At 43.4% G+C, this 27,987-nt stretch overlaps 1 protein-coding gene across 1 annotated transcript in view; it reads left to right on the forward strand.

The window, feature by feature from the left end:
• Nucleotides 1–581: 581 nt before the first annotated feature.
• The window catches only part of LOC146812812 (alpha-2-macroglobulin-like protein 1), a 761,857-nt gene continuing 734,451 nt past the window's right edge, over nucleotides 582–27,987 (forward strand). The window contains exons 1-3 of the mRNA XM_085615204.1: nucleotides 582–1,069; nucleotides 10,985–11,177; nucleotides 27,565–27,727. Of these exons, the coding sequence (XP_085471330.1) occupies nucleotides 582–1,069; nucleotides 10,985–11,177; nucleotides 27,565–27,727 (844 nt within the window). The remainder of the gene's footprint in view (nucleotides 1,070–10,984; nucleotides 11,178–27,564; nucleotides 27,728–27,987) is intronic.

The following is a 27,987-nucleotide window of genomic DNA, read 5'->3' on the forward strand; positions in this document are numbered from 1 at the left end:
CCAGGAGTCCTTGGGTGTAATCAGCCGCGTCGCCGCTCCGATACCTCAACTCCCGGCTGCCTTTGCGGCGCGTTCCCTGACACGCAGCGCCAGCGCCAGGAGGCGCATATAACAGACCCTGAGGCCGGCGGAGCTGGGGACCTTACCTGGATTATTGCTATCAAACCTCACCGCCACCGCCAGGAGTCCTTGGGTGTAATCAGCCGCGTCGCCGCTCCGGGACCTCAGCTCCCGGCTGCCTTTGCGGCGGCGCGTTCCCTGACACGCAGCGCCAGCGCCAGGAGGCGCATATAACAGACCCTGAGGCCCGCTATGCGGGACGCGCGCGGGACGAGCCGGGCAAAGGGCGGGCCGTCATCGGCCGTCCTAGGCCGGAAAAGGCCGGGCTGGGCCTCCCCTCTGTCATCCTCGAAACGGTCACTTCAAGTAAGCCACTATGAAAATTCCGTGTTTGTACCCGCATACCGTTTTGACCTAGTCCAATTGTTTTACCCTGCTAAATTACCTCATAAGGCTCTGTGGGTTACTTACCATATCCCCTATCCCAGTTTGTCAGTCCCTTTTCCCAAACACCACGAACCATGAGTGTAACGGGTAAAACCCCCTTGGTAAAAAGGGCTATCAAAGGAACCTTGGACCATTTTGTCATCAGGACAAGTCCGGACACAGATAGGGAGGACTCTCTCGCTGAGCGGCGAGCTGACAGGCGCCGCTCGATTGAGCTTATTAAGAACATGCGCACGTCCCTGCACTCAATACAACCAAGCTTGTCGGTCCATGATGGGACTCATATAACTCCAACAGTTTGTGAATCTTCTATTATTGAAAGCACTCCATTGCTTCTCCGGGACAGATCCAATCTAATAGACTCCATTACTGACCTTATTGCCGATTCTATTAATGAATTAAGTATCATCATCTCTACCTCTACTTGTAACCTCCCTTCGCCTGTTGAGTCCCGGGCGCCCACTTCGTCACCTGTGGTAGAGATTGCCCAAAAAGAGAAACACACTCGGAAGCACAATCTTGATCTTTGCCAAGGTCCCCCGCCAACAAAAAGAAGGAGAAAGTGGGGAGGTAGAACGTTAAGGAGTAAATTAAGCAGGCCTATTCAAACTCTAAACCAAAATCCTGATTCTGATAATACCCCTGCACTATCCACCCCGCAATTGCACATGACATCTGCCCCGCCTACCCCTCAATCCATTCCATCCAAGGAGACCCCTATTATTACCAATATTACTGGGACCATCGGGCAAATAGTACGATCCTTTATTCTGACAGTAATAGAGAGATTGAATAGAATCACCCTCCAATTAGGGTCCCTAGAACAAGTAGTTAGGGAGAACATAGTAGCAAATAAGGCTCAACTTAACAGTGTTCCATCATCTGTACCCCTGGTAATGGCAGTACCGACCCCTACATCGGTCACCTTAAAGAAAGGGTTACCATCATCCTTGACACCTGTTTCATCAAAGCTTGCCTTTGTCCCCGTGGAAAAAAGATGTGTAAAAAATAATATTCGATCTCCCCCCCCCCAAAAGGGAGGGGTAAAGAACATCAATCCTTCTAACCCAAAACCTTCCCAGCTAAGTGCGCCTTGTGTACCACGTCTAGCATTTGAACCCAGGGTGAACAACATACAGGGGGGTGGGAACCCTGCAAACCTAAGACTTGCCCCTGATCAAGGTGTCCATTCAAAACTTGATGTAATGAGAGAGCCTAGGACTAGGCTAGTAGACCTCCCCCCGGAAGCGGCTCCGTATGTAGTCATTCTGACAGGTGTTCCAGCCTTAGAGGAAGGTAAGACGGAAAATTTTTACCAACTAAAAAACAAAGTGCTTTTTTGGCTCCGTCAAAATCGGCCGCTCCCTCTCTATTTGAATGGTGAAATTATTCATGTCAGGCGACTGCCATGGCTGGGCCGTCGAAGGAAAAACCTATCAGGTGACATTATTATCATTAATTTCTCAGACCGTAGAACTGTAAGATACATCCTAGGTGAATTTCAGGAAATTGGGTCAGGGGGTATCACGACACGTGACTTGATATTTTTCTACCCGAGATCTGCAGTAGAATTTACACCTAATCTGGGACTATTAACTAGTTACCCTAATGAGCGTCCTATGTTTAGCCACAATAACTGTTTGTTTAACAGTAATGGCTATAATGGTTATAATCCATTCTATTGCCCTAAACCCTTCTAAGCTCTTTATAGATTCGATCATTCATCAGGTCTGGACGCAAATGACTGACTGGTTCAATCATCGCAGTTTTCAGTCTGTCCGACTTGTCCATTTCCTGAAAAAGAGAACCAAGTATTCCAACTCCTTTCCTCCACTAGGGCCATGGAGGAGCTTCAACCCTCACTGGAGGGTATATCAAATTTTCAATTAGACCTAGGCTCCCCAAGGGCTATGATAAAATCCCCTGTCGACGATACCATAATTGGGGGGGGGTTCGGCTAAACCTGACCTATCCCTCAAATTAATATTCTGGAATGTCGCCGGCTTGCGCTCTAAGGCAGACCATCCATCATGGCTCTTTACCATTAGGGAACATAACATTATTTGTTTGCAAGAAACATGGTTAACTGTTCCCATCCATCTGCAAGGATATAAAACTTTTAATTCATTTGCCCAACCTTCATTATGTGGGAGAGCGAAAGGTGGCTTGGTAATATATCTCTCAAATGAACTCCTAACCACTGATACTAAAATCATTAACAGCAATCCCTATTCCCAGATCCTTAAGTTAATACCTAGTAAAACACATGTGTCCTACATAGTTAATTTCTATAATAACTTGACATCAAAAGACATACTCCCAGTCTTGGAAAATATTTCCCAACTCTTAACAGAGGAGCGACTTAAACATTCTAGTACTAGTATTAGCATAGTCTGGGGAGGGGACTTCAATTTAAATCTTTGTAAGGGAGGCGATACAAACAATTGTGGTATTGTTGATGACCTGGGTTATAACTTAACGCATTTTCCTCATACCAAACTAGGGAACACTTTGACCGAGATAATATTTAATTTAGATCTCGGTTTTGCAAACGATCTTGTTTCCCCCCCAGTTTCTTTTACTCCCACGTTTAATGGCAGGGGACTATTTAGTCTGATTGACTTTGTTTTGGTATCGCAAGCTTCTAAGGAGCAGCTATGTAGCTTCCGAACAGGTACCGATCCTAGCAGTGATCACTTTCCCAACACTCTTATGATCACTATTCCTGATACGCCAGAACTGCCCAGCAAGCGAACTCTCCTAACACAAGAAACATTAGGGGTAAATAAACTGAACGGGTATGCAATTAAATGGGATAAAGTGGATGCTGAAAAGATTACCTCAGCAGTGTTGAGTCGTACACTCCCACATATTGAAGTATGCTTAAACTCACAATCTGTCCCCGATCAGGTACTGGCTAGCTTTTCTGTTATTACATCCGAAATTAAGAGAGAGTTGTTCCGTCAATCTAAGGGTGTTAATCAAACAAAAAAGGGATGGTTTAATTCCGCAACAAGGAGCGCCTACCTCTTACTAAAGAAAGCTCTGACTAATACCGTAAGGGACAAAGGGGAAGTTATAAGATTAAGAAAATGTTATAAGCAAGCACTTAAATCCTGTAAGGTGGATATTAAGAAGGAACTATGGGCTAAGTTACATCAGAGCTGTTCCCTCAAGGATTCAGCCTCCTTCTGGAAAATAGTAAGAACACCTTTCTTAACCGACCAACGAGAGATCCCACGGATCGAGGTAGCAGTGGGTGAGGCAGCTTGGGTTGATCATTTTTCTAGGATCTTTGGTATTTTGGAGGATTCTTTGACAGAGCTCCCCTCAGAAAGTTTGGGGATGCCGGCTACTCAAAACTATGGAAGACCATCCCTCCCCTCTAACCCTAACCTTCATTTTGACCATGTCGAGGTACTTACGGCATTGCAAGCTTCTAAATGTGGCAAAACCCCAGGCCCTGACAGGGTTCCCGTGGACCTATTCAAAAACAATTTAGAATTATGGTCCCCTATTCTTACAAAGGTGTTTGAAGCAGCCACTAAAATTGGCCCACCAGAGTCTTGGACAACTTCTATTCTTCTCCCCATTTTTAAGAAAGGCGACCGTAATAGCCCTGCCTGTTACCGTCCAATTTCCCTTTTGGACTCTACAGGCAAGGTGATGGGTCAGGTACTTCTTAAAAGACTCCAAGACTGGGCTGAAAGCAATCAAGTGGTTTCTGACCTCCAGTATGGCTTTCGAGAGGGACTGGGGACAGTGGAGCAGGCATTAAACCTATCATTACTGATAGGTAAATATGTATGGGCGAAAAAGGGGAGGTTGCATTTAGCTTACGTCGATCTTTCGGCGGCCTTTGATTGCGTTTCCCATAGCAAACTTTGGAAACTCCTTCTGACTATGGGGGTTGATCCCCCCTTGGTGAGTTTCATTTGGAATCTCTATACAGGGGCCTCAGCAAAAGTACGGTACGGTCTGGGGGGGGAAGTTACAACATCATTCCCAGTAGTTAAGGGTGTCAGACAGGGATGCGTACTGGCACCCTTTCTTTTCAATCTATATACGAATGGTTTGGAGGCTGCGATGTTAGTAGGAAGCCAGGACCTGCCCATGATCGATCGTCGTCCAATACCCGCGTTGCTCTACGTGGATGACGCGGTGATCATGGCCAGGACCCCACGCCAACTCCAACTTCTTCTTGATAGATATTGTGAGTTCATGGCAAGCCTAGATCTAAAAGTAAACATAAAGAAAACGTTTGTCATGCACCTGGGGAAACGCCTCAAACATTCTGGCGATATACAGATAAATAATACCATCCTGGAGACCGCAACTTCGTACCCCTATTTAGGTATTTTGATAGACAATACCTCTAGTTGGGGTTCAGCCCTTCTGGCCAGAAAGATGGGGTTCCTTAGAACTACAACAGCCTTGGTCACATTTGCGCAAAAACTAGGCCAGCGTCCCTCGCGGGAGTTGATCCAGATCTATAGGGCTAAGTGCCGTTCGGTGGCAATGTATGGGGCTGGGGTTTGGGGTTATGTCAACACGGAAATTATCCAAAAAGTAGAAAATGGCTTTTTTCGGTACCTTTTGGCCGCTCCCAAAAGTTCGCCAACTTACGGTTGCCATATGGAGTTGGGGGAGGATTATATTTCTGATCTCATTGCTATCCAACCAATTATTTTATGGCATCGACTCTGGGAAACTATAGAATGTAAAATGACTCGTCTGCTTATCTCTGACTATCTTACTCTGGAAAAGTGGAAAAACATCCCATGGTTGCTATTTGTCCATAACTTTCTGAGAGACGTAAACCTGGAATCTTTTTTCACGTTCCCTGAGACTGTAATCGAAGTATCACGCAAAAAGCTGAAAAACGCGTGTTTATCTCATTTACGTGAGCTTCGTTTAACAACTGAGATCTTAAAGCCCACAAACTTCCATCTTGCTTCGGTACAAGTCTCATTTGGGATCCAGCCATATTTACTATTCAGTGTTAATCCCTATGAAAAATATCTTTTAACATGATTGCGGTTTAATACTTTCCATCGGCTGATAACTTTTCCGAAGACAAAAGATTGGTCTAGTAACCTAACTCCTTGTCCTTGTAATGGGCAATCAGAACAATCGCCACTGCACGTAGTCTTTTTCTGTAGTTATTATGAATTACCACGTAAGAAGTGGATTATTCCTTTATTAAAACTCATAGGTTTACGCCAGTGCCGCCCGGCCCTTCTTGCCTTACAATGTTTGGACACTGAGTATAGCATTACCCCAATAGCCCGTTTTTTAAAAGTTTGTGTTAAATATCGTGCAAACTATGATTTACTATAAAACGACAGATCGTGATTGGGATTCAAATTGAAAGTAATAATGTGTTTTATACTTGGCGTTTTTATCATTCACATATAAGAACTTTTTTGTGATCTATATTAAAAGGCAGGGAAAATAGGTATCTCAGTTCACGTCCAATTATTGTCTCTTCAGTGAATGCTATATCAGATTGTGTAGCTGTAATAATCGGTCTGAATATTTTCGCTGCCTTCTTGGCCGGGACGGAATTATAACCGGTCCAAAGCCCTGAGGAAGTCGTGGGTTACTCCCGAGCGACGACACACGTGTTGGCTGGACCTACGGAAGAAAGAAAATACAAACGATTGTATACTGTCTCGTGCATTACATTGCTTTGCCTAAACTAATGAATGATATTGTGTGTGTGCTCGGGCTTGTAGAAATAGTTGTGTGAGCCCCTTGGGTCGCAAATGTTGAGGGGTGGATGACTCCTCTTCCCTTGAGCACCAACAGATAGATACACCAAATACACTTTATACCGGAGTTAGTGAGCGCCACAACCACACGGGGGCATTTCATCCTACATAGTTATTAACCTTATTTGCATTTTTATATATATCTGCTTGTGTGTTATTCATTGTCTCCCCAATAATGAAGGCTCTGCACCTTCTTTTCCCTTGACTATTCCTAAAAATGAGGATAGCCTTGATAGCAATTCCGAATTTAAGATCAAAAGTTGCCATGATGATGAGTTGAATAATGAAGTAAATAGATTGCTGCCCATCAATTTGATATAGGTATTGCACTAGATGGTGCAAAATGGTGGGATTATGAAATTCCAGGAAATTGCTTTAAAAACACAGTAACAGCTGACGCTATGTTGATTCTTTTACAATTATTGTGTTTGGTTATGTTGTGTATAGTCTTCATTGTTTTCTTGCCTTTGACATACTTAGCCTCACTCTTGTGCTTGGCACTGCTAAATGAGAATTCACAAACGACAAGCACAGCATGTGGAAGTTCTTCCCATGAGAAAGGTGTACACCGGTTAATCTGAGATTCGGGCCAAATTCACAAAGACAAATCGAGATGGGAGTCTAACTTTACGACTTTCGTTATTCACAAAGGGCATTTATGAGTAGTAAAGGTAGACTTTTGGCTCAGTTTATCTTAAGTTTTGGTCTCAGTTAGACTTAAGAACACAACTTAAGTTTAACTGAGACAAAAGTCTAACCTTGCAACTCGTAAATGCCCTTTGTGAATGCCGAAAGTCAAAAAGTTAGACTTTCATCTCAATTTGCCTTTGTGAATGGTCCCTCAGTGTCTGGTATGTGTACTCTCACTTGAACTATTTATGAAGAAAACCTACACAAATCAGGTAAATAAATTGGGAAGGGTTTAGTATTAGATGCCGAAGATAATTAAGTGGAAATGTTGTCACTTTACATAGCGATATCGCATGTTGCTTGTTTTACTTAATAAACTTGTGGCAACGCGGCCAGGGCGACTGACGTTGGAATCTGGGGCTCAGAGTTCGATCCCCGGCGGCAGGTCATCCCAGCACCATGTGACTCTGGGCAATAGCTTGCTTAATCTTCCCGACGGCCCCCAGCGCCGGGATGCCTTTGGGTATATGTTCGCACTTTACAAATACTGAATTTACATTTACATTTTACTTGTGCATACTTCAATTAGGCACACACGTAGTCCCTCTTATCTGTGACACAATGGAGGAAGGTGAAGTTCCAGTTGTTTAGATAGCCATTGCCCTATCGTTACCAGGGGCAGATGAAGAGCCAGCACCAGCAGAATCCCCGGTTGATGAGGGATTTGTGCAAGTGGCCCTGGATGGCAAGAAAGGCCATATTGCAAACTTGTTAATACTGCCACCTCAAGCCTTGCATGTGACGACCAAGACACCCATGACCTTCAAATAGCGGGTACTATTGAGGGTGAACGGGCACACTGCTGAAGGTGGCTGAGTCTTTGATATTGCTCAGAATCTGCCAGTGACTAGGATAGACATGGGGCTGATGAAAATGAAATGGCAAGTAATTGAACTTTGTTTTACGAGGAGACTTCTTTAATTGATTGCAGGTCACTGTTTCTAAGTTAGTTGTGGTGTGTGCTTTTAACGCATCTACCCTTCATCCCGCCTCAATGGGATTATATCATGGTGATCAAAATATCCCTGAGAGCTCTTCTCTGTCAAGGTCATACACTTTTATAATAATTAAAAAATATATAATTGATTTCAGCATTACTTAAGTGTTGTTGCTCATTGCCTGAGCCCAGGGGGAGAGTGCATAAAGGAAGAATGGCGACAACTAGCATCTCTCTGGAGCTTCATTTTCCCTTTATTCATCTTTACCAGCCTACCCAGTTCCCCTTGCTGAGACCACACATCTGCCTGTTTCCCCTAATAGTGTCCCCTTCTGAAGGCCTACAAAGTCATGCAAGGATGCACTCTCTCACATCAAGACTAGGGACCAACTGAGCGTCACTTGTTGCCCCTCGGTCAAAATCGTCTTGTCCTCTCTGTGAACTATTGACCATCTCTATCCTTCTGAACAAAAGAAAACTCCTCACTCTATTTGCAGACCAACTCTGGGCTTCACCCTAATGTACACAGAGACCAACAGACCAAGTCTCAGCTTCACTCTGTTGTGCATGGAGAACAACAGACCACCTCTGAGCTTCACCTTGATGTACATGGAGACACACAAACCAACTCTGAGCTTAACCCTAATGTACACGAAGACCAACAAAAAAGGGTTGGATGCCAATCTAACCTGGAAAGGAACAAGGTTCCCTCAAATCCTACCACGAATTACCTACTACATTGAGCATCTGCACCAGGCCCTCCCACCGAATAGAAATGACTGGAGAGAGACATTAGTTATCTGTTGAAGCAGTACAGTTTCTAGGGCGACTTAATATTTCAGTCTGGGCATGAACCAGTGCTGCTTCCTCTACAGAACATGCTCAGACATTAACTGTAGAAAAGATAACTCTGCGAGTAGGGAGAGTAGGCACTAACTACCAACAGACCATCACCTTGGTAAGTGGCAGTTGGTAGTAGGTGCCGGCAGTGAACTTTTGCAAGCTGAAGCCTGGAAGTCTTATTTAGTTTACCTTCATGGTGATGGTGGTTTACATGATAGAGCCATGTGGATACGAGAATGGTAATGATGCTTTATATACTCAAACATATGTGTATACTGGAATGGGAATGGTGCTTTATATATCAAAACGTTTATGGATACTTGAATGGCAATAGTGTTTCACATACTGACAGGCCACGTGGATGCTGGGATGGCAGCAGTGCTTATATTCTTGGTCCAATGAAATGACAACCATGCTTTTCACGCTGGAAGTATTGTTGATAGTAGGTACAATGTTCATGATGCTTTACATACTGCTAAACCATATGGGGCCTTAACTTCTGGGGATTTTGTGGATAGGCGAATGACAATGGAGATTTACAAGCTGGGTCAGTGCTTGTTAATGACATGGCAATTTCACTTTAAAGGTCGAAGACTGTGGGTAGTGCAGAACATGAGTTGGCAGTTGTTCCTTACATGCAAGACTATTAGGAGCAATGTGAATTACTGACTGGAAACATTGCTTTACATATTGGGGCAATGCAGATGTCTGTGTTTGCACTGGTACTTAATACTTTAGATCAGCTTCAACTATTGGCATGCCAATGATACTTTATGTGCTTGGGGCAGTGAAAACCCTGGCAATATACTCCACATACTAATGATAATGTAGGCTGTCATCCTGGAAGTATCTATTGCATGATCCATAATTCTACTGCAGAGGCCACATTCAGAGAATCAGTGATCTAAGTGCAATAAATAACCATCTGCAGTCTGAACAGTGCCCCATAAAACACAAACAGCCCATATCACCATTAGCAATCACTCTTCACAGTCTGGCACACTGAGGGGATTGATAACTTTTGAGCATCAGGCAAGCCTGTCGAATGGTTTAATATTAGCATAACCCTGAATATATGTGTAATACTCACACATATTGGAGGTGCACTGTTGGGTAGGTAGTGCTTCTCCTTTTGCATAAATATTTACTTGCTGTCCATCCAAGAATATTTTCTAGTGTACTGTGAAGGATCTGAAAAGGGGTCTTTAGAAGCTTGCTTACCTGAACAGGAGAAGCTGGCAGCCCACCATAATCCTCCACAGGTGCATTGAACTGACAGCCACAGAATGCTTGGCCGGCGTTCTGTTTGGCAGGCTTGTTGGTATGTGACTGCACACACAGCTGCCATCTTGCAATGCTTTAAGAAAAAATATTCCAAGACTGCACCTACACATGTTCGCTTCAGGAATGGATTAAGATCCATATATAGATGGTCGCCTGTGGATACAGTGGTGAGTGGTGGTGACATGTATGGGGGCTGTTAGGCAAGTTGGGGGCTGATAAATGTTAAAGAGAGTGGAGGCTTACATGAGTGTGAAGAGCAGAGAGACGTACAAAATAGTCCCTCATTCAGTGCAATGCACAGTTACGAGCAGTGGAAGGATACAACTCATCCAATCAAAAAGTGTGAGACCAAAATGCTCTTTAGGCGAGATAGGCGCAAGAAAAGCAAATAATTAATAAAATAAAAGAGCACCTAGATTTTGTAAAAGAGAGGTGTTTCCATTGCCAGATATACTGACTATACCAGTGTCACACACACATAGTTTTTAACCGTGGGAGTACTTCAATGTTATAAAAGCTGATAAAAGAGAGTGTTCCAGTGTTTGATAAATTCAATGTGTACAATATGCCACTGTGAAGTATTCAAGTGTTCGGTGTAATGTTTATGGACCAAAGTCAAGACTGATTTGCATATGCCTGGGTCCAAGCTTAGGCGGCATTGTGGGCCAAAGAATGATGGGTTGGAATGATGGGTTGAAATGATGGGTTGGAATGATGGGTTGGAATGCTGCCTCAATCGTTTGCCAGACAAATTGCAAACATGTGTTTGAGGTACTGTTTTGTGTTAACAGAGAGAAAAATAATATATTCCATGTACTATCTTTGCAACAGTGATGGTGGTTGAGTGTTAGATCCATTATGTATCTGCGTGAGAGTGCTTTATGGTTTAGTGTAGTTACTGTTTAATGGTGAATTTGTCTCCATTCAGCCACGTCTTTCTTCTTCACAGACAATACGTGGTTACACTACCAGCCGAGCTCCACTACCCATCATCAGAGAAAGTTTGCTTCCACCTTGAAGGCAGCTTCGCCTCCTTGCGCTATGTGAACCTTGCCATCTCCCTGGAGTGCCAGGGACCCACCCTCAACCTTTACCATGAGGCTGTGGCGCCAGGTGAACCTTTCAAGTGTGTCCAAATCACGGTGAGTATCCAACACCTCTGTCAGAACCCCAATCAGGGGGTGACGGGCAAGCAGGAGTTACTGGGCCCAACCGTGGGGGTTGAGATCTTCTACTCCTGACCGACCTACTGTGAATCCTGAGCAACTGGGCCAAGCACCCCTTCAGCACTTGACTCTCAGTGGTAGGGCTGGTTGCACAGTCCGAGGCTCTTGTCAGGGAGGTAGTCACGGGGGGATGAAAACAGGCTCACAACTCAAAATACACACAACAGCAGCAATAAATGATTACCCAGTCAAATACTTTTATGAAAAAAGGAGTATTTAAATACGACCACAAAGTAAAATATGACATTCACAAACAATACACAAAGTCCCCGGAGGTCATAACTCTAGTTTTTGACAGGCGGGTCCCAGAGTCCTACTCCCCTTTAGCTAGTTTTAGTGGTTATTTTCCATTCATAATCGTCTACATTCAGGTTAGGCCCCACTAGTATTCCGAGTCTCAGAAGTCCCACTCTGATTCTCTATTAAAGTCAAAAGTGTTCCAGTGCTGCAGCGCTATCTGACAAACAAGTTCCCTGAGGCCGTCTGGCCTGAAAATCAGTCTTATGCATACTAGCAGGATCCAAGCGGCCAGACTCTCCGAGTGCGCCGCTTTTGTATATGTTGAAGCTGCAGCGACTGCCTCGGATACGTCTTTAATACGTGGCCCAGAACAGCTGCTGTCTGGTGTCCTTGATGTCCTCACACGTGGTCTTTCAGTGGCCGTGGGGGTTCTTGGTGCTCTTCCGATGCCTAGGAAGTTTGCGACGATCCGGGTTCTGGGTCTAATTCTCGGCTTGGGCCCGCTCAGGTCACCACAGTCAACTCCTTCTTCTGCAGACGGTCTCGACCAGACCAGGCTTCTTCCTTTGTCCTGGTCCCCCACCCCAGCATATGGGATCACCTTTCATCCTCTGCACACAATTTACAATTTTTGGGGACTCAAGCTCCCCTTCTTATAGTTCATTTCCAGACATCAATGTGGTTTAGTGTCTGAGTCTTTGAAGGTTATGTTGGGAGTCTGCTTCCTTTTGAAGTTCCCTCCCCTCTGTTTTCTCTTCCTGCAGAAAACAGTCTGTCACTGTAGGAGCGACTCCAAAGCTGATAGCACCATAACATAGGCCATATGAGTGATTAGAGGCTCACACCTGGATGTCAGCCACAGTGATATGTGTATCAATGGTTACCTCAGGGCCTCAACCCTATTCTTTATGATTCTCTTATCAGCCCCATTCCCTTCTGCGATGTGCCCATGCCCATTCCCAGTCACCTCTCTCTGAATCAAAGAGCACCCTTTGAAGTGTAGGAAGAGCCTGGCTCTCCCTTCTGACAATGTGTCCCACCCAGCTTGCAGGAATGCAGCAATACACAAATTTGTCAGGGGGGATTCCTGTACCTGCTCACCTCATGCTCATCCAGTCTGCACTGGTTCTCCCAAAATGGGACCCAGAGACTTCCATGTAGTGTACCATTGACAGGCCCATATCCACCCAGCACATGCATATAGCATACACTCGTTGCACAGTACTACATCCTCTATGTATTGTATCATTGCCAGCCCATGCATATAATATAAATCCACTGCACAGCACTGCATTATCCCTGTATTGTACCATTCACAGGCAAACATACACCCAGCCCATGTATATCACACATGCACTGTTCAGCACTACACATCAAACCAATGTAGGCAAAGTGTGAGTTAGGAACACAGTAGTGGAGCTTTAAAAAAGACCTGATCACTCCTACTGATCATTATACAGTGTGCTGCCACCACCGCACTCCTGCTGCTTAACTCTTGGCAAAGGCAATGGTGCTTTGGGTGCCCTGCCCGGTCCAATAAAACCACAAATCGAGAGACAGACCTATTTCATGGCGTACACTCATGATTCATGTATGTCTATGACAACAAAAAACAGCATTAGGGATCCAGACATAAGTACAATTGGGGCACTCAAAGCAGGAATGCAGGTCCATCACCATGTAAAGGACTTTTCCTTCCCAACAGACCCTCTTCCTAGATCAGAGCACCTGGAACCAAATCTGAACCTGGAGAGGTTGAGAGGTCAAATTGGTTAAAACCGGCGGGAAAGTCAATCAACATTCATGTAGCTCAAGCCAACTTTGTACTCCAATACAAAGTCTAACCCTTATAAATAAATAGTCCATCTCAACAACTTGGGATTCTCTCCCATCATAGCCATTAACCATTTCAGCGGCTTATAATTTGTTTGTAATACAAACGTAGGTCCAAAGAAGTAAGATGGGAACGTACTCAAGTCCCACACTATGGAAAACCACTTCTTCTCAATAGCCGTCCAGTTCTATTCTCTGGGTAGTAGCATCCTACTAATAAAGGTTACCGGACGCTCTCCACCTTTGACGTCTATTTGAGCTAACACCTCTCCAACTTCTTTATCAGAGACATGCTTCTGTACAATGAAAGGCTGATTATAGTCAGATGCTCTCAGTACAGGTGCAGTGCATAGTGCTTTCTTCAGGTCCCCAAATGCTTTCTGACACTCCTGAGTCCAAATCACTTTCCTGGGCTGTTTCTTGGAGGTCAAAGCAATCAATGGGGCAACTATAATTCCATAGTTTGTGTGAGAAATGTGGGTGTTGCTTGTCTGGAGTGTGAGCTCTGGTAAGGTGACATGCACCTGCTTCTTCCAGGGCGAACTGCAAAAAGTCACAAAATAAGTGTGTGTTTAACTCTGGGTAGCATGGCCCAAAAAGCAGCCAGGCTTAACTTAGAAGCAACGTGTAAAGTATTTATGCAGCACACAAACAGTAATAAAGTGAAAACACAACACAAGAAAACCCCCAAATCAATTTAGAAAAATAGACACATTTTAATAAATTATTTGACACCAAAACAACAAAAGTTCAACCAGTAGAACTGTAGTTATAAACGTTTACATTTTAAGTTTTAAAATAGCACATAAAAGATCAAAGCACCAAACAGGGACATCTAGTTGTGCAAGACCAGGACAAAGTCAAAAGTTAAGGCCTACTATGTTGGAGCGTGGTTCAGAAACAAGAAGTGGATTGTGCCTAGTCAGCGCTTGCCTGTGACCTTAGAAACATTTCTGAAGAAAAGTGTCAGAGAAGGTAAGGTTCACGGTGAAGGTGTCTACATTCGGACTTAGTCGCATAAATAGAAGTTGAAAAACTCTAGAGGGATGAAGCAGAGGGCTGTAGCAGAAGACAGTTCCACGAGGTCAGATACCCATTTGGTGAAGGACTGCTAAACCATATTTTCTGCTGAGGAGAAGAACGTAGCAGGGGAAGTCGCAAAGTCAATCTGACCTGTGATGCACCTCAGGCAGATAGACGAGCAGGTTGGTCCCCTTCTCCTCCTGATTCTCAGAGAGCGTTTTGATCAAATTTTGACTAAGTTCTTAGTTTTGGAAATTGACAATCTGGACACATTAAGCACCACAACCAAGGTCCAGGACTGATGGGACACATCTTGGGGGTCAGGACTCACTCAGGCTGGGTCCAGATGTAGATTCAAGATGGTGGGAGTCTGTTATGTCCCTTTGGCTCTGAGCAGGAGGCCAGCAAACTAGCCCTTCTGGTAGTCCTGGATACAGGTATAGATGCAGGGCTCAACAGTAGGTATGGTCTCTGAGGGTTCAAGGCAGGCTCCAGGCAGCAAAGCAGTCCTTCAAGGTACAGCAGCAGTCTGGTACAGTGCACAGCAGACCACAGCAGTAGGCAGTCCTCTGGGAGTCCTCCCACAGGTCCCTTGCACACCCTTTCCCATTTGTGAATGGGTTATCACCTACTTGAAGTAGGTGGTAATATGCGAATATTTTGCAACCGCATTCACGGTCACAAAACAGTCATGCATAACGTTAGGTTTCGGTAATTGGAAGGGACGCCCTAAACATGCCCCTTCCAAATACCGAATCGCAAACCCATTTTGTGATTCAGTACCAGGTTACCGAATTGCAAATTAGGGTTTGCTGCCTCTGGAAAGCCTGTCTTGAAAATTCCCCCATTTGTGAAGGCAAAACTGCTTGATGCATGTGCCCCTAAAAATGTTAAGTTACATTGCTCGTGTTAACACATTTGGTTGGGAGACTCATTTAGAAAAATAATTATTTGTTATTTTCCTTTGTAGCAAACATTTTTATTCATGCTTTCATTACTAATTTGTTAAAGTGGTAAACATTTTAATTCATAAACATGTCATACGCATTGTAACTCAACCTTTTCTATTTCTACAAATCCAAGCATGCTTTTACAGTGCTGGTACTTCAACTTTAATCAGTTTTAATGTTAATTTTCTAAACGTGAGCAAAGTGGAGATTAGGTTTTTGTTTGTCATAATTGTTTTCATGTCATGTAAAGTTTAAGCAGCTTTTATGCTGCATCAGTGGCATGCTTCATCACAGGGTTCCCACCCAAGATGCCTAGTGCATCTGGGTGTGCTTCAACATCTGATTTACAGTGGAGCAGGTTGGTATTATCTTTTTTTGTCTGGCATCAGGATAATTAAAATTACCTCAAGGTCTCCATGCTACGAGAATTGACTCTTATTGATGGGAACCTTAGGTAAGGTTAAAACAAGATTTGATGTGAAACTAGGCTCTTATGATCTCTCACATCTTTGGTCTACATGTTTCTGTCATTTGTTAGCTTCCCCTCAGGGTCAAATGGCTTTCTTCAGGCAGGACCGATTGATCCCTTATATCATGTGTCTATCATATACTAGTGTACACATGCGTACTACTACTTGTGCATCTGTGCAGTTTCTCATGACTTACGATCTCTTTGAGGATTCAACACAGGGTAGTGTTTTGTGAGTACATGTGAAATGGTGTTGTCCATAACATCACAGATATTTAGAGGCGGGGCGATCCTTTAGTCACACATTTGCTAAGGTATCATGCCTGTTATATACTTCTTTGGTGTCCTCTCTGGTGTCCTCCAAGTTCTGCAGAATCACACCCATCTCAGTGGGGAATGACATGACCTCAATATTCACGCTTTAGCATGCCCCGACTGCCTTGTCTTAAAAATCTCCACAATGATACTAACAGCCAAATTAAAGAAATCATAGTCCTTAGAGGTTGCATTTTGGAGCAGGTCTTCTTTGTGTTTCCATAGCTGACCAGGTCTCCCAGACCAAGGATATCTTTATTGCTTCTTCTGACCTTTGCTTCCATTTCCATTAACAAGAACTTCTTCAAAGTGACCTTCCAATTGATTTGCTGTGCAGAAGGGAGCAGCTCCATTAGACTGTACATTATAATACGGCTTTTGATCAGGGTCACCCCAATTGAATTCACTTCTCCAGTGTGGAACCTTTTTAATGCTGAAAGGGAGACCCTGGAGTGAACAGTTTTGTTAACTTGCCTGTGATTTTATTTTTGTTTTCCTAAGGGGGCAACAGGACTTCTCTTAGGAGGCTCTCAATGAGCTAACCCACTCAGCCCTTAGTATATTTCCTGATGTTTACTTTCAGCTCTCTAGAATCACCATGGGAACCAGTTCTCACTGCAGCACTGTAGAAAAAAAAAACCTTTTTAGAGGTTCACTGATGCACCGGTCCTTAAACCAACAAAGAAGAGATTGGCACGGAAGCTGGAATATCAAAATAACAAGTTTATTAACCTCACATGAGGGAGACTGCGTCAATACGGTACCCTCAGGCCACTGTAATGAGGCAGTCCAAGGAGTACAGAGATCATGGGTCTTTTATACTGTATTTACCGCTGAGCATGCAGGGAGACTCAAAAAGAGGCAGTACAAGTGTGCACATGAATAGCTAGTGACATATAAGCATACATAAGAATCGCTTAGTCAACAGAGTGGGAGGGGTTACAATATTGCTGACATTAGTTAAAATAGCCTGACAGTTCTCTAAGAGCAGGTGCATTCTGGCAGCTACAGGTCTTTCTAAGCATGTGCAGTGCTAGGGCTCAGTGCTGAAGGAGTTAACTAACTGATGACACAAGCAGAATACAAGGGCATGCAATAGTGAAGAGTGAGAAAGCACATGGCGAGCACATGGCTAACTAACATGGCTGCCAAAAGCAAAATGGCTTCAGCAGACGCCAACAGCCATTGCAGCTAGTTTCCACAGATGGCCGTTTTAGCATTAGCCAAGACATCCGCTATGATCTAGAAGGAATATAGAAAAAAATTTGCACATTTATTCTCATAAATTCATTAATATCCTGATCCATTGCTCGGTGGGCATTTACATTCTAAACATTGTTAAGCGGGCATATATAAGGTATAGACAGGAGCACAAAGGGAACAGAGCATTGGGTGATAATGAACACACAGATAGCAGGAGAAAATGATGGCTATTATTACAAACAGAACTATCAATATTTTCCAACCCCAAGCAGAAAGCAAATCCCCAAACCATCCAGTCCAATTCTATGTTTCAGGGCTCCGATATATTTCAGTGACCATCTATTTCAATTTCAGAATAGCGAACAGCACATATCTAATATAGTATCTTTATAAAAACATTTTTTAATAGACCTTTCCAATGTTCTTTTTATGAGGGCTAGAGTATCACTTGGTATGCTCAAGAGGAGGGACCAAAAGGGTACACTGCTAAAAAGTACTTAAAGAATAGAAGCCGCTGTACAACCAGCCAGAGGAGAGTCTTCTCCCTGCGTCTGTCTGAGCCTCACAGGCAGGCTCCTATTTTTCTTCAAAAGTTATTTTCCAATGGTGGAGCTGCACAACTTGCAACTCACGAAAACAATCACGGCCCAGTTTTAAGGGAAAAGTTTCTTCTTTCAGGATAGGGCAATCACCCTCTGGGGCAAATGCCCTCAGCTATCCTGTCCAGTGTCTCAGGCAGTGCACCAGTTTTCTTCACTTTAATCTAACAGGCACCAAAGGCACAGCACCTGTACCCTGAACTCAGGTCCTTCCCTAACTCCTGTGTTGCTCCGCAGGCGCACTGCTCTTTTGTTGGGGCCACAGATTGTACCCAGTGTGCTAAGGCATCCCTTGATCAACAAACAGAGGTGCAGACTTGCATTCACTTAGGGACCAGGACTCAGAGGCCTGATGCTGGGATATCTGCAGCAACCCTTGTTTCAAAGGGTGTCACCTCAAGCAAAAGCCTCCTTGCCGTCCTTGTCGGTCTGTGACTCTCTCAGCTGGGCATCAAAAACTAGATTAACACAAAGGATCACTTCTCCATTCTGATTTGTGACCCCGTCTTTTGCCCAAGACAGTAGCAGGGGTACACACTTCACGTCCCAGTGCTTTCGGCCTTCTACCTTCACTGAGGTTATAGTTGCCAGCAATACCTGTGCTGGTTCCCTTTACCTCGACTCCAAGCTGGATTGGCGCTGTCTCCCCAGGCTGGATCTGATGTCCGGGCCCCTCTGGCAATGGTTGTAGGGCAGCGGATATCTATTGGTGGACAGAACAAAAGATCTTTAGACAAGGCATGCAAATAATCTATCAACAGAGAGGATAGTCTATTTCCAAATACTTTTTTTAGGTTTGGGTCTTGGGGCACCCCATACATTAGCAAGGCACCCAAGATCCACTTCATCTATCTGAGAGTAAAAAACCCTGGACCTATTAGCGAGTATAAAAGGAACTTTTTGGTGAACTGACAAGAGTAAAACGTTACACTATTTGAAGCAGCCAAAGAAGTCCATGTTTATTTACTAAATTCTGAGGGAAAAAGAAAAACAATACAGACATACTCCAAATCCTTGCATTTGTGTATTCCTATATTATTCATCTGAAGAACCTCAAGAAAGGGAATTTTTAGAACAAGCATTCTTTTGTGCTTCTTGTCTTAACAAGCTTGTGTTTCATAAGTCATAACCTTTCACTACTTGTACAGGACTGCAGACACTTCTAAAATGATTTTTCTTACGTAAAAACACCTACATTTTAAGCTTAGGACCATGCTCTCATGTTATAGGTGCAGCGGGAAAATCTAAAACTGCTAATTTAACAGATATTCTTATTCCATAAATAACTAACAAAACCTCAACATAGTGGGTACATGAATTTCTCCAGCAAAACCTATTGTGGCAAACAAACTCCTATAAAGCAATAATTACCTTCAAAATGTTTGCTGAGGATCACACGGGCGTTGTTCCTAACATTGCAAACCCATGTGCATTCTACTTTTCACGATCTGGACTATGTAACATCATTTTTTCAAAGAAAAAAACCCTATTCACCAGCTCTGGCTGTCAGCTCAATTACACAGACTAATAAGAGACTAGTAATGCCTTTGCAAAACTGTAGCATGAGAATAACATAAACAATAATGGTGTTATCACCTGAGAATTTTAGAACAAAAACTACCCACATATAGTTCCCCTTTAAAGGTCAAATAAGGGAACAGCAACCTAGACTACTCATCCTTCATAATTTCATCAGACAGGATGGGCAGCAACATGGCGTATTTTTTTTCCATTTTATTAATTCTAACAATTTCAAAACAGTATTACTGAATAGCCAATTAAATGTCTCATGGCCGTTCCTAGACAGCTTAGACAGGCTCAAGAGAGAGAGTGAGAAAAAGAGAGAGAGAGAGAGAATATAAATCAAGAAAAATGACAATGTGGTACTTCATTTTAGGTACCCTTAATTTGCCCAGGAGCTAATCTCTCTAATCTCCTCCCCATGGTACAGTAGGTAACCTGAAACAGGTGACCTCCTGTCGACAATAATATTTACCCCATTTTTGGCAGCTGGGCACAAACAAACTTGTAAGAGATAGATAACTAGGAGAAACCACACCAAAGAGGCCATAGGACGGTATCACTTTATAAGAACACATTAATCCTTAACCAACTACCAATTCCTTTTTAGCTCATTGGGCTATGTAACATATTAGCACATTGATGCAAACTTTATCTCATAGCCTTTTGATCTGGCCCTAGCAAAACAATTTTAAGTGAAACCCAGTATTTCTGTATGTATGGCAGAGCTATTCTCTGCACATGGCCTAGAGACGCTGCTACCCCTTGATAATGTTATTCAATAAGATAAACCCCTCCTGCATATCTCCTACACTTGTATTATTTCACAAGAAAACAGTGATATCCCCATATGCTGGTAACAAAATATGCAATATTTCCTTTAGCTAATGTTACCTAAAACATTACCTGTACTGCTTTACCCTACAATGTGAGAATCAGGATATTTAATTAATACAAAAATAAATTGGTTTATCAAACTACCCTTCAACAGTACAAGCTTTCATAGTGTAATGTAGAAATCACATACTGTAACGGTGGCTCCCTGCGTGGAAATTTTTACATTCAGTAGTGTTGGTCAGTTCTAAATAGAGAACTTGGCCTCTGCCCCTTGAACCTGTTGTCCCCTGTCTGAGAAAGGCTATTCCATGCGGTCTTTCCAATTCAAAGTAACTCTGGAGAATCACAGCTGAAAAGCAGTCCTGTTCCGTACCTGTGTGCTAATAATTTTAAGGTAGGATCTAACTTCTGCTGTTTTTTTTATACTTATTTTTATTTGTGTGCAGTGTGTGGTGTGCTTTCTAGTAGTTTAGAGGCCAGCTGCTTGTTCTGCACTTGCATGTGTGCATTGCTGAAGCCTGAGATCAGTTTGAAAACATCCATGGGTGGCAGTCCTGCTTTTAAAAAGTAAATTGTGCCCAAACTCGACTTTGGTGGTAGGGGCACTTAATAATAGATAACCTACAATTTTTTGGCATATTAGGGACCCCCAGGGTCTCCCCTAGATATCCTAGGGGTGAGGGGTCAGAAATGTATAAGGTACACCCTTATAAAATACGTTTTTATACACCTGGGTAAAGTGAAATTTCACATTTCACTCCCCACATTGGGGTAAAGTGCTGCTCAAATTCAACTTTGATGCTAGGAGCTTATATATTTTTCACAGTAGGATTATTAGACATTATAAAGATCATAAAAAAGAAAAAACGATTTTAGTGCAATTATTGTTAATAATTTTTTTATGTAGTCCTTTTAAAAAAAAAATAATGATCACTAACTCTTTTAATGTTTCCACATATGAAAAGCAAGCCTCATTCATTTCCTTTTGCCTTTAAATGCATGTATTTATAACACTAAGCACCGAAGCTGTACTGAAACATAAAATAGTTTGTGTCACTTTTTAAAGGGCAGTAATTATTTACCGTTAGAACCACAGATGTGCTTATGTAAAAAAGCAACAAGAAAGAAAGTCCCTACTATGAATAATTTCTCTTTTATCCCAAATAATGAAATTGTATTTCTAACTTTTAAAATCAGTAATTGTTAACGCACGTGCCTTCATACCATGCAGTACTAGTTTAAAACCTAGTTCCCACAGTCTGATCTGTAGCTTGTGGCCGCGCATTGCCATATGTTGTTTACTCAGCTGCGCTGTGCGACCAGCAGGCCTCAACTTCTACGCCTTTTTCAGGAGAAAAACCCTTTGCTGTATTGTAATGTCCTGAAAAAGTTTGATCTCAGTCTGTTTTGACAGACAGCTTCCTCTCAGTCAGACAGCGCTAAACAGCTGTTTAAAAGCTCTTTTTCTGGTGCTGAAATTTGAGCACGGTGCAGTCTATTTAAAACACAGGCATTCCAAGCCAGCACAAATCTATCGTCTTGTTATGTGGAAACAGAAGCTGTTATTTCAGCAGCAACCAATTACTCAGATGATGTGAATGCTCTTTAATATTAATATCTAAGGATAATACTGTAACATTTTGTATTCAGTCCTAGTTATGCAAAGCACACACATTAGCTTTTTTTTTTCTCTTTCTATGAGGCCTATACATTTTTTTCCTATTGAGTGTTAATTTTTCTTTAGCATTGTGGCAATTGGCACACATCTATAGTTTGTTACTGTTTTACTGCTAATGGTAGCGTGCAGCAATTTAGCATATGTTACATAATTTATTCCTTGAATTTTAAAATGTAGTTCTTTCAATGACATTTGCATAACAGAATGACGACAACAACCCAAATTGAGCTCATTCCAGACATTTTCAAGAAGGGGATCATACACTCAGAACACATAACACTGCTTGTTAAAGCAAGCCATTCTCACACAAAAAGCATAGTCACTACTTACTTTTTTTTTTAAAACCATTTTTATTGCAGAATCACAGGATTATCGTCGTACATACATAGTGGTCCTGCACCGCAAACACCAGTGCCATTTCTTTTCTAGGCCAGCAGGTTTTCAGACACAGCTTATTAGCCCACATCCCTGAGGCCGGGCAGCGTCAACATGTGGGCCAGTGTACCCAATCTAAATCAACCTCTAGTGTCGTTTGTATCCTCATAGGATGTCTACATTCCGCTTTGGAGTTTTTTCGACCCCCTTCCCCCCCACCCCGTCATACCCCTTCCCCAGTCCCTATTCTCCCTCACCCTCCCTCCCCACCCAACAGTGCTCTCGTCGACGACTGGTGTCGGCCCAAATAATTGGTCTCGGGTACGTATCAGAAATATATACCTCTGTACTGTGTGTGTGTGGCCGGAACTGTCCGGGGGCTATCCTCACTGTCCGATGGACCCTCTCCTTCCCCAACCGCACTGTTGCGCAGGGCCTGCACTAACACCTCCCACGCTGTGGCCATCTCTAGTGCCTTATCATCCTCCATACGGCTCGCCAGCTGGTATCTAATTGTACTTTCACTCGCCGCCCATTTCTGCAGCTCCTTAAGCCATCTCCTATGCGTAGGACCCACCTTTGACTTCACATAGTCACTACTTACTGAAACAAATACAAGCATCACCACCTGTGTCAGTCCACAACCACATAGACACTCAAAAAACACAAGTAACCCACAAATCAACACTTACGACAAAAACAAGAGACAGCTCAGAGACTGTTCTCAAACCAAACCATTTGTAAATACCCATTGTAAGTCATATTTACAAACGAAAGGACTCTCAAAAAAAGGTACAGAGATTACACCAAGACAAATAGACAGCCGAAAGACTGCCATGTTAAAAAAACAGGCTCAAGCCTCAGACCTTTTTTAAACTTACACCAAATAACTAGTTGGGCTGACAGAACACTCAAAAGCGCTCCGCATCACCACTTATGAATTTTACTAAGTGCGCAGATTAGGATCCTTTTTATATATATATATATATATATATATTTATTCCATAGTGTACTATACATCATGGAAGAAATACCATTTTTAGGTCGAGCCTAGACAGCGCATGCGCTGTCAGGATGACCTGTAGTAGGGGAAAAAAACTTGAAAAGGACTTATGTCCCGCCTTCTGCCTTCCGATTCGTTAAATCCGTCAGTGGCTCTTCTTTGCTGCTTGCTAAATGGTTAAAACAGCGATACCTCACTTCCGTTTTTGTACGGGCAGCACCGACCAACTACAGTTAACTTCCACTTCCATTCTTTTTCCAGAGTACTCTTTTTCCTGTTTCTAGAGCATCAGCCACTTAGCTTTTCGCACGTCGCATCACGTACTACTGCTTACATTTGCTCTGAGCGCTTGGTGCTGCAATCGCATTCCCTGTTTATGGAAAGTGCGTGCCTGGGTGTTTATACTGCAGGACTGGTTCGGTGCTATTTGTCACTCACATGTCTGCCGTCTGCGTGTTTTACAGTCATCAGCTTTGCATGTGTAGGTGCCAGACTGGGCTGCAGCCTCAGGGCCCTGCCTTGGCACTGGACCGTGGGTTCTTCCTGGGCACCTCAACCATAGCCCCGGCAGCGGGGAGGGTGGCATCTCTATGGCCACAGAACAGGTTGGCTGGGATGTGTGGAATCCTGTCTGCTCTGTGTGTGCGGTGTGTGTGTGCATGTCTGTGTGTGTACGTGCGTGTGTTTGTGCATGCGTGTATGTGTGTTGTGTGTGTGCGTGTGTGTACAGCGCATGCTTTCAGTGTTGGGAGATGGTCTGATGAATCCCTCTGCTCCGCTACGGTGGATTTATGGACATGTTGCAAAGTCCTCGGGTGAATGCCCGCCACGGGCTGCTGCTGCCCTGTCTGCTTTCGATGTATTCCGGCCAGAAGGGACTGTGTGCTTTCTCTTGGGAGACGCTTCCCTGTAGGAGCATTGATGAGACTGCCCTTCCGAGGAAGGCCTGGGCTTGTGTGAATACCGTTGCAGTCCCCTGCCCCCGGGCAGAGAACTGAGGCCACACAGCAGCTCTCAGCCCTGCCTTGGCAAACGAGAGATCCCTGACCTCAGTGTCCGCCCTGACCTCTACTGCTGCCTGACCCTTTCTGTGTGGAGAGATGTCCTGCACTGTTCTCTACCCTACTGTAGGGGCGTGAAACATCCGCTGTTATCTGCTGTGTAGTAGGGATGAGAGCCTTATGCGCAGTCTGCACTGGTGTGTTGAAAGGGAACCTCTACTGTAGCTAGAGATCCTTCGGCACATTCTACCCTGCAGGGTGAAAGATAACCTCCATTTTTCATGGGCTGAGCCTCTTTTTGTGGACAGCAAATCTGTGTACTCACTAAACTTGCTACCAAATGTAACTGGATGTGAGTATATTTGTCTTTGTAAAGTTTTCCTGCAGGCCATTTTGAGCACAGATAAATCTGTTTCATTATCACAGGTAATTGCCCTTGATTTCACATTATCAGCTTGAGTTAAACATGTTCATTATAATATTGAACGTAGAGCTCCGTAATCAACCTGTGCATTTGTTTGACTAACGTATTTTTTAATTGGGTGGCAAGTATGCACAATTCTTCACTGTTTGGTAACATGCAAATTACTGTTTGCTTACATTATTTACATTTGGGTTTTGTTTCCAAAACATCGACTCCTTGGATTTAAGACATGTAATCTACATAATTATGCATTCATTGTATACATGCATATCATACATACGCTTGAATTCATATACCAATATGGCACCTATTGTTACTCTGCTCAGACAGCAAAATGACTATTTCTTTTTGTGAGTGCATAAGGGGAGTGTGAAATTACTTTCTGTGATGTTACTCTGTGCAGATTTATTATGCATTGATAATGCTTTTAACCCCAGCACTGTTTATATGTGCCCTGGCCTTTACGGAAAGCTTTTTGGTGATAGTTAAAAATGCTGTCGACCTACTGACTAATTTGCATGCTTTGCCCGTACATCTTATGCTCTCAATACGTTTTTTGTTTCTTGACTTAAATTATCACTGTTTCTTCTCCACCTCTACCAGCCCTCCCATACCTCTTTCTTCTCCTTTTCTCATCTGCCCCCTCTCTTTTTGTTTTAAGCTATCCCCAATCCCTCCCTTTTTCATTTTCCCTTCCACCCTTTCTCATTCCTTTTTCTCCTCCCCCCACCCTATCGTCCCTGTTTCTTCTCCATTGTTCATTCTCCCTGTCTCTGTTTCTTCCTTCCCGTTCGTCACTCCCACCCAATTGCCAAAGTCAAAAGCTCGCCCATGGGCGAGACCTATTGGCTTTGCCAATGCTTGTTAATATACCTAAACCTATTTAGGTATCCCCTCTAGGGGAATCAGCTGAGTACTTTCTGAATCCATATTGGTACCACCAAGACAGCAACACTTTCTACGAAGTGTGCTGGAAGGAGGCATGCCAAAAATATTATAGCATATACAATGTTATATCCAAATGAGACTTAACACAATTTTTGCCGTTCAAGACTTCAAAAATTAGAGAAACATCTCCTCATTACCTGCCTTCATTTGCTGCAGAAAACAAACAAACAAACCAAAATCTTGGCCAAGTCATTCCAAACAAAAAGTGTTGCTACAGCAACCTTACCAAACCAAAGTCTCCATCTTCCAACTGCCAAGTTCTGAGTGACCTAACGGTTGTTTTGAAATACTCACGCCAAAGAAGATCTCAGTCGGGAGCGGCCAACACCTGGAGGGTCAGATCGGGAAAAACAGAAAAAACGTTGGTCTGCAAAGACAAAGAGTCTCCTTGTGCAGGGTACGTCCTCAGTAGATTCCTGTCCTGTCCTCCTCAGTAGATTCCTGTCTTCCGTCAAGACCACTCCCTTGAATAGCAGCGTCTCCGATGAGGTCCATGTTCGGGCGCCAATTTGTAGGAAAAAAACAACTTTTTAGGGGTTCACTGATGCACCGGTCCTTAAACCAACAAAGAAGAGATTGGCACGGAAGCTGGAATATCAAAATAACAAGTTTATTAACCTCACATGAGGGAGACTGCGTCAATACGGTACCCTCAGACCACTGTAATTAGGCAGTCCAAGGAGTACAGAGATAATGGGTCTTTTATACTGTTTTTACCGCTGAGCATGCAGGGAGACTCAAAAAGAGACAGTACAAGTGTGCACATGAATAGCTAGTTACATATAAGGATACATAAGAATCGCTTAGTCAACAGAGTGGGAGGGGTTACAATATTGCTGACATTAGTTAAAATAGCCTGACAGTTCTCTAAGAGCAGGTGCATTCTGGCAGCTACAGGTCTTTCTGAGCATGTGCAGTGCTCTGGCTCACGGCTGAAGGAGTTAACTAACTGATGACACAAGCAGAATACAAGGTCATGCAATAGTGAAGAGAGAGAAAGCACATGGGGAGCACATGGCTAACTAAAATGGCTGCCAAAAACAAAATGGCTTCAGCTGATGCTAACAGCCATTGCAGCTAGTTTCCACAGCACCTTTATTAAATATCAGAGGGTTATGATTACTCATCAGGGCAGCTTGTCGACAATTCTCTCTCCTGCATCCCCCTTCCAACCTCTTTGCTTGTCATCACTCCACAGCCCTCTCTGGCACCATTACTGCATGAAAGGATGCAGTAGTTCTTTGCAACTGTGATTTACCATAGGGACCTCTGTAGTTACACTACTTGCTCCTGTACTCGTGTTCGTGTTTTAGGGTCTATGCTACGCTCATCATTTCCTGTGCGAAGAGTCCAAGGAATGCAACTCCCAGCAGCGAAGCATGTGCCTGGTGCCAGGTGGGGTATATTGACACAGCCTAAACATCCTGCAGGGCAACTGAGAGATCTCCAAAGACTAAATTAGGTTCATCAGGAGCACCACCGTTAATCATTTCCAAAACTTTCCCTCCAAAAAAGTGCTTCCCATTATCTCATCTTTACTACCAAACAGATCATTGGAATGGGAGCTGCGCAGAAGCTACAGGCAATACCAATACACTTGGTGACCAGAATGCTCCATTGCCCTTTATGGGGCTTTCTGTTCACAAGCATCTTTTTCTGGTAATACGGTAGGTCCACCTGAAGGGATCCATGAGACTTAAATGATTATTTAGGAAAGGCACAGGATGTATCCTGTAGCATAGATTCTTCTGGTAATACTATCTGTGCCCTGCAAGTGAAATCTCAGCCTCCTTGTTCTGTGTGCTGTTGACCAGACCACTTTTTTGGGAGGATATTATTCTTGTGGACGTTTCTCATACCACCCTCTGCTTTCTTGCCATACAGGTCCCTGCTCCGAAAGGGGGCATCCAGGAAGTGGCCACAATTAAGGTATCTATTCTAGGGCCTGGCGTCAACTTCACTGAGAGCAAGAATGTCTTGATCCGGCAAATCAACAATGGGATTATGGTGCAGACAGACAAACCTATCTACCAACCAGGGCAGAACGGTAAGACTTTAACCCGCTTCCTCCAACATGGACATTGCCCTGAGAATGTTTTTTTACTTACGCTAGAACAGGAATGTTTAAATTTGATGATTACACACATGCATGTTACAGAGTCTTCCATAATAGCCCTGAATAGCCTTAAATTGATTAGACCATCGGAAAATCATTCATTCACTACTAACATTCACTCTATTTGAGAATTTGGCATTAAACCCTCATAAAAAAATGTCTTAGATGGGATGGCTTCTGTATTATCTTTT

This window comes from Triturus cristatus, chromosome 7 (genome assembly GCF_964204655.1).
Source record: "Triturus cristatus chromosome 7, aTriCri1.1, whole genome shotgun sequence".
In the NCBI taxonomy this organism is placed as follows: Eukaryota; Metazoa; Chordata; class Amphibia; order Caudata; family Salamandridae; genus Triturus; species Triturus cristatus.